Source organism: Sebastes fasciatus, chromosome 11 (assembly GCF_043250625.1).
Source record: "Sebastes fasciatus isolate fSebFas1 chromosome 11, fSebFas1.pri, whole genome shotgun sequence".
Lineage (NCBI taxonomy): Eukaryota > Metazoa > Chordata > Actinopteri > Perciformes > Sebastidae > Sebastes > Sebastes fasciatus.
The window spans coordinates 13419652-13439592 of NC_133805.1; the positions used below are offsets into that span (position 1 = coordinate 13419652).

General features: G+C 42.3%; 2 protein-coding genes across 5 annotated transcripts in view; one reads left to right on the forward strand and one right to left on the reverse strand.

Annotated features, from left to right (window-relative positions):
- LOC141776946 (nuclear receptor subfamily 2 group F member 6-like) lies at window positions 1-10501 on the forward strand. Of its 4 annotated transcripts, none has more exons than XM_074650820.1 (6): window positions 1-775; window positions 1074-1770; window positions 4836-4930; window positions 6312-6643; window positions 6814-7060; window positions 8811-10501. In XM_074650820.1, the coding sequence occupies exons 2-6, from the start codon at window positions 1496-1498 to the stop codon at window positions 9083-9085; spliced, it is 1224 nt and encodes a 407-aa protein (XP_074506921.1). In that variant the 5' UTR covers window positions 1-775; window positions 1074-1495; the 3' UTR covers window positions 9086-10501. The 4 variants fall into 4 exon arrangements, with proteins under 4 accessions (XP_074506921.1, XP_074506918.1, XP_074506920.1 ...); XM_074650817.1 differs by having other exon boundaries at window positions 2-775; window positions 6309-6643; XM_074650819.1 differs by lacking the exon at window positions 1-775 and adding an exon at window positions 886-967 and having other exon boundaries at window positions 6309-6643.
- The window catches only part of LOC141776947 (uncharacterized), a 24770-nt gene continuing 15003 nt past the window's right edge, over window positions 10175-19941 (reverse strand). The window contains exons 10-14 of the mRNA XM_074650822.1: window positions 16776-16930; window positions 15192-15449; window positions 13694-13865; window positions 13399-13440; window positions 10175-12394 (exon numbers count right to left, since the gene is read on the reverse strand). Of these exons, the coding sequence (XP_074506923.1) occupies window positions 12293-12394; window positions 13399-13440; window positions 13694-13865; window positions 15192-15449; window positions 16776-16930 (729 nt within the window). The 3' untranslated portion in view covers window positions 10175-12292. The remainder of the gene's footprint in view (window positions 12395-13398; window positions 13441-13693; window positions 13866-15191; window positions 15450-16775; window positions 16931-19941) is intronic.

Consider the following 19941-nt stretch of genomic DNA (forward strand, 5'->3'; position numbering starts at 1 on the left):
CTCTCTCAACACACAAATAGGTTGGATGAAAACAGACAAGGGGAAAGAGGGGCGAGGAGGAGAAAAAAAAAAGCTGAGAAATCCAGCCCGTCTCTGGCTGCTGTGGCCATTTTCTTCAATCATAATTTGATTTGTGGAGCCTGAGAGAGAAAGAGGGAGAGAGAGAGAGAGAGAGAGAGAGAGAGAGAGAGGGAGAAGAGCGTCCCTTCCACCCCCACCTCCTGCTCGCCATAGGGAAAGGCTTCACACACACACACACGGATGAAGAGCAAGGGCTAGGCCGCAAGTCATTAGTTCTTGGTGGGCAAGCACTGACAAAAGGCTGGAGGAGGAGGAGAAGCCCGCATGAGTGCCTGGAGAGCAACCACAGGAACTATGGAGGGCTGAGCAGACGGACACCATCCTGCTTCTTTTTTTATTTTGGGAAGGAAGCAGCACGGAGGATATCGTCACCACCGAGCACTACAACAACAAGCAGGAAAGAGAGAGAGATCACTTCCTTGTGTTGACTTGTGCTGTGTATCTTTGTGGGAGGTGAGCGGTCCACGTCGCTTGCCTCGTCGGCTGCTGCCGCCTGGAAGAAGGAGAAGATGAAAGAAGTGATGTGTGGACATCAGCTTGTTTTTGCTGGATGTGGTCTTCATTTGTGGGTCACTCACACAATGCTGCTGCAGCTGAGAGGATTACAGCAGAATAGCAGAGCTGTGTCTGCAGCCTCGCTGCATGGAGGGAAGATCTAGAGCGAGATTTATTTTTGCAGCACATTGACGTCGAGGTAAGCATTTCTGCAAGGATTTTAGAGGTGAATATGTCAGCTGCTTTTATGTGAGGAATGAGAGCAGATTCAGTGTAAGGGGTGCTTTAAGAGGGGTGGTCAAAAGCCTCTACGGGCATGTGCTAAGGCAGGCAAAGCTACACCGAGGTCCTTTTTGCAGCCATTACTGTCTGTTGCTACAGAGACAGAGCTGTATGTGTTAGAGATTATCACCTCATTTGCAAATCTTTTCTGCCATTGTTTGCTCTTTTTAAGAGACTGTGCAACCGTGTGTTTGACTGCTTGTTTCCTGTGAAAGGTTCCCTGTGCAGAAGACTGGAGCTGCTATCTTCTACAGAGAAAAAAAGGAGAAAAACAACAAAGTAGGAGCTGGAGATGAAGAAGAGAAATGTTGAATTGAAATCCACAGGCATGCAAAACTAAAAGTTGCCACAGTGAGACTGTTTCCAGGTCATAGTGGAGTGGGAGGAGACTGTTTGTTTTTTTCTCCTCCTCAAAGCTGTAGCTGTGTTTTCTCATTGACATCTGCTTTTTTCAGCCTGAGGACTTTTATTTTGTAAAATAACCTTAATGAGAGCACGAGAGGCGTGCAGGTGAGGAGGGGGAACACACTTTCTTTTATTTCTTTTATTTCTTTTATATATTTATGTTACCTTGACAGCAGCCAGACATCTTGGCTGCCTGTCCCGTTTTCCTCCGCCGTGGTTCGGTAACCGAGCGATGGCCATGGTGAGTGGGGGCTGGGGAGATCCCAACGGGGGCACTAACGGGCTACCGGAGAACAAGAGCTACCTGCGAGGCGGAGAGGAGGAGGAAGGCTCTCCTCAGGCCGGAGGAAGCGACATGGAGGCCGGGGACGAGGACAAGTCGTGCGTGGTGGACTGCGTGGTGTGCGGGGACAAGTCCAGCGGGAAACACTACGGCGTGTTCACGTGCGAGGGCTGCAAGAGCTTCTTCAAGAGGAGCGTGAGGCGCAACCTCAGCTACACATGCAGGTGAGACAGAGGGGAGCATTGTGGGTAGTTTAGTTTGTTTGTTTAGTCTGATAAGTCTGAATAAAAAAGAAAACATGCACCTAGCCACACTTATAGGCTACACATGATGGAGTTATGAATGCATTATAGTTATTTTCTTTTGCATGAACATGCATCTGCTCTCTTTTCTATCAATGTAGAGTTAGATAGATATTGTTTTATTAGTCCCACAGTAGGGAAATTTGCAGAGTTGAGTCTTGTGTGTTAAACCTGCAGTAGGTTGAATGTTTTTGGCATCATTTGGTACAAAAATCCATAATAACCTTTCAGCGTATTGTAATTCAAGTGTTCTGAGAGAAAACTAGACTTCTGCACCTCTAATGGCTCTGTTTTCAGGCTTTAAAAAATCTAACTTTGGCCAAACACAGGTCATTTCAGAGAGAGAGAGCGTTCCTATTGGCTGTTCATTCAACAGAGGCAGCTGTCAATCATTCTCTGATTGGTTGTTTTCCTCCGGTCTGTGAAATCTTGCAGAGGCCTCCTCATGGCTCTGTTTTCAGGCTTTAAAAAAATCAAGCCGTGACGGGAGACTTTAACCAATTTCCATAAACATGTATCTGCTGTCTTTCTAACAACGTAGAGTTGAGTCTTGTGTGTTAAACCTGCAGTAGGCAAAACGTTTGTGGCATCATTGGGTAAAAAAAATCCATAATAACCTTTCAGCATATTGTAATTCAAGTGTTCTGAGAGATAACTAGACTTCTGCGCCTCCTCATGGCTCTGTTTCAGGCTTTAACAAATCTAGCCCTTGATCGGAGACTTTGGCCAATCACAGGTCATTTCAGAAAGAGAGAGAGCGTTGTCAGCATTCACCCATTCACACACTGATGGCAGAGGCTGCTAAGGTGCCAACTTTGCCCATCAGGATCTAATCTAAATACTCATTCACACACCGATGGCTATGCCTTCGGAAGCAATTTGGGGTTAAGTGTCTTGCTCAAGGACACATCGACATGTGACCCGGAGCAGCCGGGGATTTAACCACCAACCTTCCGATTTTCCAGTACACTACACGATATTTCTGAAAACAATTGAGTTGAGAAATAGGCATTACAGTAACAGAATATTGATTCATATTTGTAGTGATGGCGAGATGAAGCTCCATGAAGCACTGAAGCTCTCCAGAAAATTGGTTCGCAAAAGGGTTCATTTCACGAGGCTTCATCTGGGCTTCATATGCACACGAAACCACCCATCGGTCAAATAGTGTCAGACGGGTACATATATTCCAGATGTGTGGCAGTGGTTTAACCAGGCACAGGGCAGTGAATGTGCTTGTGTAACTAAAGGAAAATGATAGATGTCAGACATTATTCGTTTTTATTCTGGAATAATAAGTTCTCAACTATATTTCGGTTTCGGGCGTCTTCAATGACGTCATTTGTCTAAAACGATACAAGCCTCGATACGTGCTTCACAGAAAACTTCCTGGATTACTCGACACACGCTCCGAAGCCTCGGCACAGCATGTAAAATCACTACATATTTGATCAGCGCTGCCTAGTTTGACCGTTTGATCGGAGTTAACGAGTGATTGACAGCTGCTCAGAGACGGCAAGGCTCCAGCTCAGCCCTTATTAGTTGTTCTCCTCCGGTCTGCGAAATCTTGCAGGTGTCATTGGGAGCACCGGAGGACACAGAGGCACATGATTTTCTTTCAGATTACCTGTCTCATGCACTACTGTCAGGATATAGAGGCCGTTTCATAAAAATAACTTATTTTTTTAAATCATATTTGCTCCATTTCTACCCACTGCTGCTTTAATGATCAAACTCTTTACATGATACGTTGCTGCCATTTTTCAGTTTATTTTAGCCTAATTGTTCAAACAAAATATTCCTGAATGAATCATGCATAAAGAAAACTTAATGAGATGTTACAGTTACACAAAGCAATTTGTGTGAAATAAATCCTACAGGGAACCACAAACATAACATTTACAATATTAATATCTCTATGATAGAGCTGAAACAATTAGTTTTCTATTGTGATAATCATTTTAGTAATGTTTCAAGTTAAAATGCCAAACATAATCTGTTTCCAGACTTTTAAATATTTTAGTATGTTGTATATATGTACACTAAATATCTGTGTTTTGGACTCTTGGTCAAATAAAACCAGTAAATTGAATATGTTACTTATTGATTATAAACTATTAATTGTTAAACTTGTTAATCGCAGCCCTACTTTGCTACAGTATATTTTCGTGAAGCATGGCACAGAACCATAAATAAAGGTGTTTCTATAATCGACATCAAAAGAGTTAAAGTTAAACAATGACCTTTATTGTCATTAATTATATAGAGAGATAGAGTGTATAACTCTTTGACTCTATTTACTGTTGATGACTCACCACATACAGTTTTAGCTCCATAATTATCATCTTGAGTTTACAGCTGCAACTAACGATTGTTTTCAATACCTATGAAATGTGAATAAATAGTGAAAAACGACCCTTCACAAAATCAACATGTTCAATTTAAAATTACATATGAAAAGAAAAGCATATCACATTTGAGACACAGAAGATGTTTGGCATGTTTTGTTTGAAAAAAAACTGAAACTATGAACTGATTATCAAAAAAGATGCAGATTTTCTGTTGATCGATATATTGATGAATCCTGTATAATTGTTTCAGCTCTACTTAAGTTGAATACGAATGAAAGAGAATGTTAAACACATGAGAACAGCTGAGATATGTAATGGAAGTAACACTGTATGATACAATCATCTGCTTTCTAAGCATGGTAACGTTGTCTGGAGCCTTCTGGTAAATCTGATGCAATATTAATGTTCAAGAGCACTTTAACAAGGAAGAGTTGGTATCATGCCGTCTTATACTTATATAATCAATATAACAACTCTGTATATAAAGCAGGGTTGGTTACACATCTGCATGAAAACCTGAAAAAAACACTTGTTGAGGTGAAAGCAGAGCCCAAAAACTCAAAAGAAAGTTGGTAATAATCAATCATCTATAGTCCCATCATCATCATCTTAATCACCATGTGTTTATGTTCTCAGATCAAACAGAGAGTGTCAGATCGACCAGCACCACAGGAACCAGTGCCAGTACTGTCGACTGAAGAAATGTTTCCGCGTTGGCATGCGCAAAGAAGGTATCTGTCTACCCTGATCTGTAAATCTGCCATCCATTTTCACCCCTTGGAAAGCATTGCAGACACTGTGGGACACACTTGTCATTGTACATATTGCAAATACGGCAATTTAATTGATATAAAAAAAGGAAATAATTGATATTTCCTTCCGTGAAGAGCCTCAGAAAGTCGTTCCATTACTTCAATCGGCTGCTCTTAGAACATAAAAAAAAAAATCAATCACAGTTAAATTTGCCTTCGTCATTATCTCGCCCTCTTCTGCTCCGTGAGCTCAGAGAAAACGCCACACGTGGCTGTCTCGGCCCTATCATGGCTGAGCAAGCCATGCGTGTCCGCTCAATGCCATGTACTAAGTGGCTTAATCTAGTGCCAGTGTAAGAGTGACTGAGAGGGATACAGCGCTAAGACACCTGCGTCCCAGAGCCTTAAGCCTCTGGTTGAAGCTGCACAAACCGTCTGCCTGGTTGGCTCGATCGGGCAGAATCCAATACGGGGGATTTCACCTTAAGTGGTGCAGCCCATAGCGAGGCATCGTTCAGCGTCACGCCGATAGATGCACAGAAACAAGTCGTGTGGTTTGAAGGTTGTTTTCCCCCCTCATGCTCACAGGTCGTAAAGCATGCTAATGAGACACATTATGGCTCCCTGCAGAGAGATTGCCTCTACTTGACCACCTCCACAGAGAGGTCAGAGGTCAGGGTCAGCTACAGAGCAGCATTCCTGAAGCTGAAGAGGATTCAGTGTCTTGCTCAAGGACACTTAAACAGAGCAGATGCTTGCCACATGAATTCATATCCCCAAATGAACTCATCTCCCCAAATGAACTCATCTCTATTCAGCAGTCTGCCCTGCTGCCTCAGTGTTGGCAGTAATGCCGTCTGTCACGGCTATGGTGCTTCCTCTACACTAAGTTCTTTTCTCATAGGGGGGTTTTTGAGCGCAGTGTGTAGGAAGATGGGGGTATAGGAAGGTTACTGCAATAGCATGTTATAATTCTCCTCCAGAATTAATATTTCAGAGGTTTCACATTTTGAATTGAGCGTAAATTCTTGTCTCGGAGTCTTTGTTTTATTTCCATAGATAACCTTCATCTCTCCTCACTTTCACGCTTCTCAGTCTGTGCTCGATTGTGCCTCCTTTAATCTTGAGGAGTAGTTTGCTAAGCGGGTCAAGCCTGTCTTCTGATAATCTGACACACACCGCTGGCTGAACTCAGTTTTAAGTTCTCTCCGTTTTCTTCTCCAAATCCCCTCCTATACCTTCCCTTGTCCTTCACCCTTTTTCTCCTCTCTTTATCTCCTCTTCTGCTTTCATCTCCTCTCTGTCTCCTCTCTCTATCCTCCCCTCCCCTCCCCTTTGTACCCCAACTAAACTACAGCAGTTCAACGCGGTCGCATCCCACCTCAGCCGAGCCTCAGCCCCTCCATCACGCCCCTAGGTGGCGCCAGCGGCCTTGGAGGTGGCGACTTCTACAACAACAACAACAACGGCGGGAGCGGCGGCGGTCAGCCGGTGTCGGAGCTCATTTCCCAGCTGCTGCGAGCCGAGCCGTACCCCAGCAGTCGGTTTGGACACCAGTACAACCAACAGGCCGGGCCAGATAACGCCATGGGGATCGATAACATCTGTGAACTGGCTGCCAGGCTGCTCTTCAGCACCGTGGAGTGGGCCAGAAGCATCCCTTACTTCCCCGAGCTGCCCGTGTCAGATCAGGTTAGATATGATGTGTTTGGACGTTATTCCCTTGTTATCAGATGGAAATGTATGAGAGAAACAGGATAGGTTGTCAAATCAAAACATAAATATACAATGAATACAGTGAACATTAATAATGGATGATGACAGTGTAGGTCAATCTGATTAACAAACTCACAAATCCACAGGTGGCCCTGCTGAGGCTGAGCTGGAGCGAGCTCTTCATCCTCAACGCCGCCCAGTCGGCCCTGCCGCTCCACATGGCTCCCCTGCTGGCCGCGGCCGGCTTCCACTCCTCGCCCATGTCCGCGGAGCGCGTGGTGTCCTTCATGGACCAGGTGAGGGTGTTCCAGGACCAGGTGGACAAGCTGACCCGGCTGCAGGTGGACTCGGCTGAGTACAGTTGTCTCAAGGCCATCGCGCTGTTCTCACCAGGTGATTGTTGCTGCTCGTCTGTTTTACCTGCTGCTATTGAAACACAATGTACTGCAGAACAGAACCATCCTGGCCGCTTTTAAAAGGGGCACTCTCCATAAAGTTGTTTGACTTCAGAGAGACACATTATGAAGGAAGGGTTATAATGAGTACAGCAGTGGCTCAGACTGGGCACGTCAGCAGCTCGTTGCAGCTGCCTCGCTGAACTGCTGCGTCTCTCATGCGTGTGGTGTCCACACTGGCAGTGTTTCTGCTGCTGCGCTGCTTATTTTAGACAGAAAAGGCTAAGAAGCGTGTGGTCTTTTGTATATATTAATAAAAATAGAAAACGCCTGAGGGATTTTATTTTAAAACGGAAACAGGAGGTGTGGAGTAAAAAATAAATATTTACCTTGAGACCTCGAATCTCTAGAGAACACGCAGTTGAGCCGCACTGCTCACCCGGGCTGTATAGCTGCTCTTACCTGTTAACAAGGGCGCCGAAATAAAAAGCAAGAGGTTCCGTAGCCGCCACGCGCTGCTGACGTGCCCAGTCTGGCCTGTCCAGGCGTTGGTGTCTAGCATCTCCAAAAAACTTGATCCTTCATTTCCCATAATGCGACGCAATAGCGTCTTTCATCGGACCCATCCCTCTGCCTGGTAAAACTCACGCCTTTCAAACTCCACACATCCAGTTTTCAATGCAAGCTTTCTCTTAGAAATTTGTAGTTTCCAAGCTTAAGCTGAGAAAACCCTGATGACATCACTATGACATCATCAGGGTTACCTTTTCAGACTTCACAAAGCTCCTGCAAAGCCACAGAAGACATTAAAGGGGACCTATTATGCTTATTTTCATATGCATACTTGTATTTTGGGATTCTACTAGAATATGTTTACATGTTTTAATGTTCAACGTGTACAAATGTGTTATTTGGTGACATCACCTCGTTATGGAAGAAAAGGCGGGACTTCAAGCAAGGCGTTTCAGCAGTTCAGGAGCAGTGTTTCTGTGGGGAGAGTAACTCCCTTTGGCATGGACTTTGGGCTTTGTAACTTTACAGACCTTTTGCATGCACAAAAAAAAAGATATAACACACTAAAGGAAAGGGAAAAAGCACATAGGTCCTCTTTAAACAACTGTTTTCACATGCGGAGTAGGACTAAGCACGACTACATCTTCATGTGCAAAATAGTTGAGGTGTCCCTCTTATAGATTACCACAAAATAGGAATTGAACACACACAAATATTTAGAGTCTGAAAGCACATTACAATTACAATTACATTGTAAGCCTAAAGTATCTGGAGAACTGCAGGTACATTTGCAACCAATCTGGGAATTCACCTACTATGGCACCATCTCCTGGCTTATTAATGAAAATGCAATAATGCCCTATGTGCTGTATAATTCAGTGCTGTCACTGATCATTATGCAGCACTGTGCATTTTAAGACTTTTTAAAGTGGCTTCCTTAAACAAATTGCTTAGTGGGTAGTGCGTGTCATTCAAAAGCATTCAAATCTTTTTAAGTAAATGACCACATCCTGTTATTTCTCTAAAGCGATGATCAGGGTTTATAGGTTTTAGATGTCTTCTTTTTATAGTGTAGACATGGCGAGGCACTATATTTGTATGTGTTCCCCTCAGGGGCATTTTATCACATTATCTGCTGGGATTTCAACCTTCCTCTCGGCTCATCACGACTCTTTATGTAACCTGCCCACACTATTAAATAACTGCCTCCTCCCTCCTCCCTCCTTCCTTCTCAGACGCCTGTGGTCTCACAGACCCGGTCCACGTGGAGTCTCTGCAGGAGAAGGCTCAGGTTGCTCTGACGGAGTATGAGAGGATGCAGTACCCGAGTCAGCCTCAGCGCTTCGGACGCCTGCTCCTGCGCCTCCCCGCCCTGCGTGCCGTCCCCGCCAGCCTCATCTCGCAGCTCTTCTTCATGCGCCTGGTAGGAAAGACACCCATCGAGACGCTGATCCGGGACATGCAGCTCTCCGGAAGCTCCATCAGCTGGCCGTATGTCCCAGGACAATAGCCCCCCCTCGCGGACGAGGTCTCCGTCTGGGATTAGTGACGACAAGGACCCGCAGGAAACCTCCTGACTCATCACTATCCATCTGTGTGGTTATCAAACTGCAGTGCCAGCTGGCCGTCATATGTACTGTACTGTAACCGCTCTATTCCCCCTCGTGACACGAGCCCTCTGTCTCCACGCGGGCCTCCAGTGAAGAAGAGGAGCCAGTGCCAGGCTGGATCTGTCTTGTCGCCAGCCCAGTCGTTCTGGTGCCAGGTCTCAGGCCAGAGACCAGCTTTTCATGCTGGGCTCCGATATGGCGGCCACAGCCAGTCATGTCACCACCCACACGCCATAGTGACTAAAGACGCCACAGTTTTCATGTAGAGGGCAGCAGCACCCTGCTACAAAAACATCTAGAGGACAAAACTGTCCCGCCGCTGAAAAGCAGCACAACAGTTTTCCCCCCACATGGGCTCATTTTCCATGGCTCATCATTTGTGATACAGTCAGTGACCTTTTTATCCTCACAACATTACAACACGGTAACCACGATTAGAACGGATCTAATTAAACAGTGGTGAACTAAGACAAAGTAAAGGCCTCGTTGAACTCACCGCTCTCTTAGCTTCAACACTAAGGAAGAAGCCAAGGAGCCGATCAGATGGAACAGAAAGAAAACAAAACCAAGGAAAAATCACCAAAGTCTATCACATCATCCTCAGAGATGGTTTAGCAGAGAGAAAGAGACGAATGGACTCTAGTGACTGCCTCACCGTCGAGTGAACAATGCATTTAAATTCATTCACAGGGCTCACTGTTGCTGTAGTTGAAAGATTTTGTCAAAAAAAACGCCACAGTTACATGAGAGTGGACTAATACCTCACTAGACATCAGAATGCTTCAGTCTGATATTTCCTAAACACAAACCTCTGTAAATGTTGTTCACCAGAAACCGCCTTCTTTTTGACAACTGCCTTGTTATTCATTTTGAATTTGGGACACATGAAACATGAAGCATTCGTCTTGTATCTTTTTTTAAAAAAAAGATCCCCAAAGTGATTTTGACTTGTGTTTTGAATATGAATTTTGACTGACTGAATGAGGTGAATTCAGCTATTAAGCATTGTTTGGATCAAGCTTGTTTTGTTTTTTATTATTATTGAGAAACGGCAGGCTGACATCAACTCGGGTTCTAGTAAAACAACTCAAGATACAAGAATTAGTTATTAGTTGGCGGTGAGAGAGTTTATAATACTAATTAAATACCAGTTTACGTTGATCAGTCTCTGTTTCTGGGGGTGATGAGCCCGTGAGAAATGTATTGAAATGTACATATATTGAGGCCAACATTGTCTTTTTGCATGTTCAAATGTTGTTTTGGAGACGGTTTTATTCTTTTACATTATGTAATTAAAGGTTCATTTAAACATTTAAGTATTGCTTTCACTGTTAGATCCTAAATGTTTTTTTTCTATATGTATTTACATGAAAATACCTCTGTCATCTGTTTAGATGTCAAAAAAGCAGCCGATTAGACTGTTATCAGGCCATTAAATAGGCGTTATCAGTCGCTATAAGCACCATAGATATGGGTCAATAGGGGCCTACTACACCCAATAGCAGGTTTTATCATCTATTCACATGGTAGATCAGAGAAAGAAAGTATAAAAGAACACGACAGCGACCTCTAGCTACCTAAGTAATTATGACAGGAGCCATGCGCTGTAGTATAGATAGCTTGGCGTTTTCACCAGGAGCCGGGGTTCACATCCCGTGTGTCTTTGAGTTTATAAGCGCTAAGTTTCACTTTCAGTTTTGAAATGTAATTATTTTAAGCCACAACACAATGTTTTTCTCTAAACCTAACTGTTTTTGTTGCCTAAACCTAAAGAAGTCTTTGTTTGCTTTCAAAACGTAACATTTCATTCAGTTTTACGTGTTAGAACATGTTGCTTTTAAGTTTTGCTTTCACTTTTACAACCCAGTAGGCCCCTACTGACCCACATCTATGGTGCTTATAGCAATCAAAACGCCTATATAATGGCCTGAAACCGTCGAATAGGGTGACAAAACAAGCTTATCTTCATGCCATTACAGCTGATATGACATAGAGATGTTCTGAGTGAGTCTCTACTGTTGTGAATGATGCAAGATGATACTGTAATGGATGAAAATCTGGTGGGAAAACTGCACTTGGAGGATATTCAATGCCAAAACATCACGCTATCTGTGACAAAGTTCAAAGAAGATGGGCCCTGATTCGCTGGTCCACCAGGATTTACCTCACACAGGTATTTCAAGAGGCGAGTTTACAAAATCCAGAGTGAAATATTTGAAAGGAAAGAACGAAATCAACTCTAAATACGACATATTTCAGCAATTTAGTTTTTTTTCAAACACAAAGTAGAAGGATGTAACTCTGCTTCATGATCTACCGCCGGGCCTTTTGAAAGTTGTTTGGATATTCTTTTAGGCAACAGCCCACACAAACATGTCATCGAGAGAAAAAAAAAGAAAAATATACTATTAATGTTTTCTTATCTTTGTGTTACTGAGTTCTTACATTTTTAAATTACATGTGTATGGCAACGTTATTAAAAGAATCAAAAGATGACGATGTGTCTTTTGTTATGTTTTTTTTTTTTTTTTCAAACTACTTGAAAAGTGTTGTAATTACATCTGTATGAAGAATGCCAAATAAACACTGCAACATGTACCATAAATGTATAAGTGTATTCTGAAAGGGAATTCATATGTTTAAACTGCTGATTTACTTAAATCATGTTCTCCGTTTCTGTTATATCTTCATTCATGACATTATTTCTGTATAAAAACTGATACATTACTTCCCATACTACAACATTCTGTAACAATTGAACAATAAAGTCAAATTGTCATTGACATTTAAAGTAAAAATCTAACACAAGGTTCAACAAATTCAAATGTTAATAGTGCCATGTTGTTACAACCACACAGAAAAGTCGATCAGTAGCTCTGACGCAACAGTAATCTACTCCGACAGCTGCAAAGTAATACAGAAGTTGTAAACATCAGGGTCAAAACCAGTTGAGGTTCAGTGACTGTAAGGCCAGTATGAAGGCTGAACTTCAAACAGCAAAGCAGTAAAACTGGAGACAAAACGGAGGATAAATCCTTGTCTCTTTAGCCGGGTCACACCTTGTCAGTGTTCATCCTCGGCTGTTTGGACAGATTATTAAGACACACTTAACACAGACCTTGGTCAAAGATTTTCACCAGACGTTTGATGTGGAAAAGTTTTTGCCGAAGTTCTTTGCACTGCTTCTTCTTTGCTTGATAGTCTGACGTCTAGAAGAAAGAGAAATTTAAGAAAGTGGATATTAAAGGGACAGTGTGTAGTAGTTGGCGGCATGTAGTGGTGTGGTTGCAGATTGCAACCAACTGAGTACCCCTCCGCTCACTCCTTCCATTCCAAGACTGTGGTAACGTGAGCCGCCGAGTGCAAAACCGTGGTAACGCCGTGCGCCTTACTCATCCTTACCATGATAACACCACTTTAGGAGCAACAGAAGTCAGATGGCGGCTGGCGGTACTACGGTTTTGCACACTGCAGCTCACGTTACAGCAGTTTCACAAACGTGTCGGAGGTCTACTACGGTGGTCTTCAGGTAACATAAAAACGCAAAAAGCTCTCTCTGGAGCCAGTGTTTGGTTTGTCATAACGATTCTTAGTTTCAGGTGATTATACACATGAAAACATAGTTATGAATATCATATCCCCCAAAATGTCACACACTGTTCCTTTAACAATCAACATTATCAGTAGTAGTAGCGATACAAGTAGAAAAATAGTTTTGAGAAATTTGTTCATTCACCTTTTTTTTAAGTTAGATAAGAATATCAGGTAATACCGCTCTCATATCTGCGTTAAATATGAAGCTCGGAGCCGGTTAGCTTAGCTTGACATGATACTGGAAACAGGCGGAAACAGCAAGTTGTAGTGTTATAAGTGGTTATGCGCCAAACCAGACTATTTCTTGTGTCTTTGTAAGATTTTACTTCCTATTACAATTAACTATTGTGACAATTTAAATTTGGTGATGTTGTCAGGTAACGGCTGAGACTCCAAGAAATGCTACCTTTGTACAGAGCCAGGCTAGCTGTTTCCCCCTGCTTCCAGTCTTTATGCTAAGCTAAGCTAACCGGCTGCAGCTTCATATTAACCGTACAAACATGAGAGTGGTATCGATCTTCTCATCTAACTCTCGGCAAGAAAGAGAAGCCTATTTCCCAAAATGCCCAACTATTCCTTTAACTTCACATTATGATACTACAGATCTAATTCCACTCACCTTTTTCAGGTCTTTGAGTCGGTTATACTCGTCTGCCACACCCTGAAAATGGAAATACAAATTATCTTACTGAAATGTGCTGACTTTATAACATACATTAACAATATAAGAGAATTCTGAAATTGTAGCACAAAGGTGAACTGTGGCTTGGTTCAGTTTTGTGTTTCTATGGCAGTCCAATAGACTCATCATACTGAGGAAGCTGTTTAATTAAAAGGCACAGCTATGACTGTATAGTCTGGCAGTCGGCCCTGAGTTTTTCCACTGTGATCTACTCCCTACTGTTTTCCTCTACCTGGTACTTCATGGAGCCTCCGTCCAATATGTCCAGTTCTCGGCTCAGCTTGTGCATCTGGTCGCTGATCTCATCCATTTCAGCACAGAGGCTCTTATAGCGCGCCAGGTCGGAGTCAAACTCCCTCTTGTACTGGCGGCGCTGCTCGTCTGAAGTTATCTCTGGGTACAGCCTGGAGTGGGATATTAACATGAAGACATGAAATGATTATTAAATTAAAACAATTATTGAGGCAGTGGCGAAAAGAGAAAGGGATGAGCTTGTTTTATCAGTCTTACCAGTATTTAATTAGAATAATAATTAAAAAAAAACAGTTGGCCAACTTGCCTTAAAGACAGTAGTGATGCCAGTATTTGTAATATAACAGCATTTTATTCTGAAATAACATGAATACTCTTTCTGAGCAGGGCACATCCATTGATACTGTGATTAATTAGAGAAAAAGTAAAGCCAGAGGGAAGTGGGGCTTCCTCTCAGATTGGTCTTAAATACTTTAATTTGGGTTCAGCCGAGGGTTTTTTAAAAACTGACAAGTTTTTCTTGCTTCAAGCTGCTAATAGCAAACAAAATGCTGATATTCAACATCTTTACACTCAGTCTTTTCCTGCCTTGAACTACAAAAAGAATACATAAAAATATATCTGAAGGAGCATGTAGACAATACAGCTCTCCAGTGAAATAACAATGTTTCTGTTGGATTACAGTAACTAAACTTAAGTATCATATTCACCCCAATTTTTTTTAAAGGGACTATTTGTAACTTTCAGAAATGCTTAACAGCGACACCTGTGGCTGTTAAGTCAACGAAAGTCAGCGTTGGGCTCGCGCTTGCTCGCTCTAAATATACCTGAACGAGCATCGCTCAAAACTGAGGCGACACACGTCAGCTAAAACCACAATATCACTCTATATTTCACCTGCTTGGCAGTAATGTTAGCTGACCAGACTGAGGTCTCTCCATGAACATGATTTAGATCTGATCCTAGTGTTTCTCTTCCTGCTTCAGCCCCGGAAGAGAAACGTTATCGCCGTCCCGACTGCGACCGCAGGGAGACACCAGCACCCGGTCGGAGGCGATAAAGTAACTCGCTGCAGAGCCCCGCCACTTCACAAGACATGGGAAACCTCTGTTGGTCTGGAGGAGCTGCAGCAGTTATTTCAGCAGAGCTAAACTAACTCTTCTGTAGTGTGGAGTGAGCGCGCGTTCACGTCTAGAGGTGGCGCGAGACAGCGAGAACGCGCGCTGTGTGTTGGTGAAGGCAAGCAGGCAGAGGAGCAGAGTGTCCGGCCACATGGGATCCCGACCCGGTAGATTTAGACGTGTAAAAAGTTACAAACAGTCCCTTTAATGTTTTATGTTGTGTTTTTTTTTGCTTTAATGAATTATAGAAAAACACTTTGTACTGCCCCTGGGTAGTATGTGCTGTACAAATGAACATGTTTAAATGCTCAGATGACAAACACACCCAGCTGTCAGTATTAGCTGGTAGTGGCCCACCTGTAGAGGTGATCTGTGTGGTCCCGGTCCAGCTCGTTGCCAGTGTCTCCGGTGGTGTAACCAGTTTCATACGGGGACTCCATCGCCTCCCGAGCAGCGGCGGGCTTGGGCCCTCGGTCCTTCTTCTGCTCCTTCTCCACGTGAGGAGGTTTCCTGATGCTGTCGGGCTCGTCTGAGGAGCTGCTGGAGCAAACTGTGACCCTGCTGTTCTGGTACAGAGGCTCAGCTCCCCGACCATTACTGTTGTCTGCAGAGAAACTATATTGAAAAGCAACACACATAGATGAAGTTGGAGTACTAGATGATTGATGGTGTATTTGTGCTTGAATGTCTACAGCTACATTTATTTATGTTGGATTTATTAGAGCTTAAGCTGCAAATTCAAGGTTGCTGATTCTGGTATTGCCTATTTGTTGAATAGCAAATAGTGCTGAGAGGTTTGAGTGTATAAAATATATATAGATATATATTTGGTGTAGCACACTTTTCAGGCCAAGAGCCTGAAAACATGATATGCATCATTATCCTCTCAAAATATTAGGCTGTAGGCCACAAAAGCTGAACAAAATCATGAATAACAGATTTGAATTTAGACTCAACATTTAGCATCAGGTATAAAGCAGCAGTAGGTAGAACTTGAGCAAATATGATTGAAAAAGTTATTTTTATAAAACGGTCCCTCAGTAGTGCATGAGATAGGTAATCTGAAAAAAATCATGCTCCTCTGAGTCCTCCGGTGCTCCTAATGGCATCTGCAAGATTTCACAGACCGGAGGAAAACAACCAATCAGAGAGTGATTGACAGCTACCTCCGTTGAATGAACAGCCAATAGGAACGCTCTCTCTCTGAAATGACCTGTGATTGGCCAAAGTATTTAGATATAGATTTTTTAAAGCCTGAAAACAGAGCCATGAGGAGGTGCAGGAGTCTAGTTTTCTCCCAGAACACTTGAATTACAATATGCTGAAAGGTTATTATGGACTTTTTGAACCAATGATGCAAAAAACATTCTGCCTACTGCAGGTTTAAATGATACTCACACACATTAGCACGAAAAAAAAACAATGAAGATCTAATCTGGCTGCTCTGTTCTGTGCAATATGAAGTTGTTTTTTTTTAGATGTTTCTCAGCTGCTAATGACCGAACAACGTCAACCATAACAAAAGCTGGAACAGACTGTGGGCAGAACATTTCCTTGAAATTGCAAGACCCTTTCCCATCGTGGAAACAATGTCATCAATCTGATCAGACCACGACAACAAATTATCTAATTTTACACCCAGTGATTCGATTTTGTTCCACTTCTTCCGGTTTAAAACAATTCATCATCACATATTTATTAGAACTATAATGAAGACCAAAAACAAAAAAACAGATAAATGATATGATTTGCACTGAAGAAGAATTTATTTTGTATTATTATTATCTAATAACTGTCTGGAGAGCAGCCAAACATTAGGCATCAACCCTCGGAGGAAGTAAGATGTGTGCATTTTAAAGTTCAGGACAGAAACATGTTTTTGTGATGAGTCCATACTGTGGCGTTCTGGCGTCACAGTCAGACTCTGCGACCATCTCTCACCTGTTGCTATTATAATTTCCCTCGCTGTGGATGCTGACTGTTCCGTTGCCATAGGAGACCACGCTGTTCCCCGCCCTCAAGTCAGGTGCTGCTCTCTCTGACACAACAACAGTCGGCGCCTGCTGGACGCTGCGCACCTCTCCAACATGGTTCACCTATATAGGACGATATCAGGAGGCTGAAATCAGAAACGAGCTGTGTTCCACCGCAATGCAGCTCATTTCATTCTGTTCATGCAGACATGCATAAGACAGCAAATCAGCAATAACAGAGAATACACATTATGACACATGATGCCATATTTAGCATCATGTGAGAAAGTCCTCAGGAGGAGTCAGATGCATTTTTTATGCTGGAAAGAAAGAAGCTTTTCTGCACTAAATCTGTCACAGAAGTACACAACTGGAGAGCTCTCTACGCTGCACAGCACACTACGCTCAAAAACACTCGGATGAGAGCGGCTGTGTCGCTGCCAGACATGTGTGCATGTCGCCAGACAGATACAAGGACAAACACACAGTAGCCTTGGTGACAGTGTGACACACTGCAGTGAAATGAAAAGAGAGCAGAAGTCCCTGATCAGTGTCTCGCCTCGAATCCTTTCTTTCAACAACTATCAGAAACAATAAATCGGAAGGAAACACACAAAACCAATTTTCTGAACTGTGTCTGACATGAAATGCATGTTACCAGTGGAGGAGCATGTGTGTGTGTGTGAGCAAACTGAGAGAGGTTGAGATGGGAGTGAAATCAGTGGAACAAACATTTCTGCTGTTCCGTCTCTCTGAACTATCAGGTAAACATGCAGCAAAGCACCGGGGGTCTTTTCTTTTGCAGACAAAAAAACAGCACAATGTGCTTATCAAACAGAAGATTTTAACACCTACAGTACAACACAATAATGTCACAACCCTTTACAGCTACAGAAATGGGGAAGAAGCATCATAACAAAAAAAATGCATGATCATAAGAAAACATCCTCAAATGAACCACAGTATACCCAAAACAAAAACTGCATTATGCCTCATGTAATCTACTGTTAAACTGTATGATGCATCATTAATGACTTCTAGTCTTTGACCTATTTCTGGATCGGCTCCAGTGAGCTGATGCGAATGTCTGGAAGAACACAGCCTGTGAAATAGATCTCATGAATGTGGAGTCGGAGGATGATCCAGCTACGTGGAAACAAACTCCCAGAAAGCTGCAGGGAATCGGATACACTGCAGCAGAAAGACAGGTGCTGATACAGCCGCTGCTTTATGCAATTCAATTGTTTTTAATAATTCCTGGTGCTATTCAGTCCAGTTAGTGTTTGTGAACGAACTGCGACAAGGAAATGTGGAAGTGCTCTACAGATGGGGGAGGGAGATTTCAGTGTCTCATTATTTTTGGATGCTTGTTTTCATTACTGATTAATCTGTGCATTATTTTCTTTATTCATTATTCATAGTGGCATCACAATTTTCCAGAGTCCATTAAAAAAAGCTGGCACTAGCAACTCAAACTATTAACCCTTTAAAAACGGACCTCCCAGTGGCAGCTGCTGAACGTTGTACGCTCGTGATGACATCTTTACTTACAGACGTAACGAAACTATCAAAAAGCCTTTGCACTATCTGCTCATAAGTATTAGCTAAAAAAGAAAAGGAAAAAAAAGTGCATTATTCAAATAACTTACGGAGTGATATGAAATATTTGGTCATGTTTCTACATTTACAAATCTTTTGCATCAATATGTTTTATAACATTTTATTTAAAAAAAAACGTCAAATTTTTATATTTATTATTTATTGAAATTATTATAGTTTATTGACTTATATAACCTTTTAGCTTAGGTTGTACATATTTAGGGATATAATGCATTTGAAGATACTCCGAGAAATGAAGTCACAATAAGCAAAAATAGGCAATATAGGCAATGGCAGAACATTTCTATTGCAAAGTTCACAGGGTTAATTGATTATCAAAATAGTTGCTGATTCATATTTAGTCGATCAACCAATAAAATTAATCGACTAACTGTTTCAGCTCCAGACACCAACGTTTCTGATTTACAGTGAAAAATCAACAAATCCTCACTTTAAAGAATCTGTAATTAGCAATAATGGACAGTTTGTGCTATGGTATTTTTACGTAATGAAAGATTAATCAGTTATCAACTTCTGCCGTTTGTTTTAAATAATATATATTTTTTTATAGTACATACACCATCTTACGACATCAATTCTGTGAAGAAGAGCTGCAAACTTGACACCATCACATCATGTTTATAGTCTCAGTTCTGTTCTCCTCTTTGACTTAATACAATTTTCAAACTTTCTGCAACGTTTGCTTATAATCTAGTTATCCTACCATCTTCTCTCTAAGTTACAATTCTTTTCCAGTTCTGTTAAAAAGTAGCACGAAACAGGAGGAAATGACTTCTTTGCCAGGAGTCTAATCTGCAGTAGTCCCTTCGCATACTGAATCATTTAGCGCCACCGCGCTCTGTAGGGATTCACACAGCAACACTGAGGCAACTCAACCCTTTTTATACATTATACATGCCACATACATTATATATGCCTCCCTGCAAGGCAAGCATCTTCACTGCAATACAAGAGTGCCCCAGAATAGGGCCCTGCATCTCGATGAAGCCCTCTGCAGTGATAGGCAGTATGTAGGCCAGCCGGGGCCTCGCTGGATCAACTGATTGAATCTGTTTCTTCCCTTTCCATAATGAGCCATGGTGGACATGATACATTCATAGTACACTGCGACTCTAGTAGATTAATCACTGCTAAATACCACATGAGGCTACTGCTGTGAAGTACAAACATCACATGCAGGGCTCTACAGCAGCATGAAGAGCTGCTAAATGCTGCAGCGCTGACGGGCTGGGACGGCGGCTCTCAACACGTGGGTAAAGTTTATATATTCTGCTTTACACAGTATAATAGCATCCAGATACTTCCATTGTCTTCTGAACACAAGTAGTTCAAACCAAAAACCAAAGCTGTCATTTTCCTGAAGAGAAAAGTCATTAATAATCATCAAAAACATGGGTAAATTTAAGTATTTGAACAAATAACCAGTGCTGCCAATTTTATGGTGAAGAGTCTTTCTGTGTAGAAGTTTTTTTAAATTTTTTATGAGGTCACACCTGCCAGCTCCCACAAGATTT

Coding starts and splice junctions, on each gene's coding strand:
- LOC141776946 (XM_074650817.1), top strand. CDS start 1,496: ATGGCCATGGTGAGTGGGGGCTGGGGAGATCCCAACGGGGGCACTAAC. Junction 4,931..6,308: donor CGTTGGCATGCGCAAAGAAG/GTATCTGTCTAC, acceptor ACTAAACTACAG/CAGTTCAACGCGGTCGCATC. Junction 7,061..8,810: donor CATCGCGCTGTTCTCACCAG/GTGATTGTTGCT, acceptor CTTCCTTCTCAG/ACGCCTGTGGTCTCACAGAC.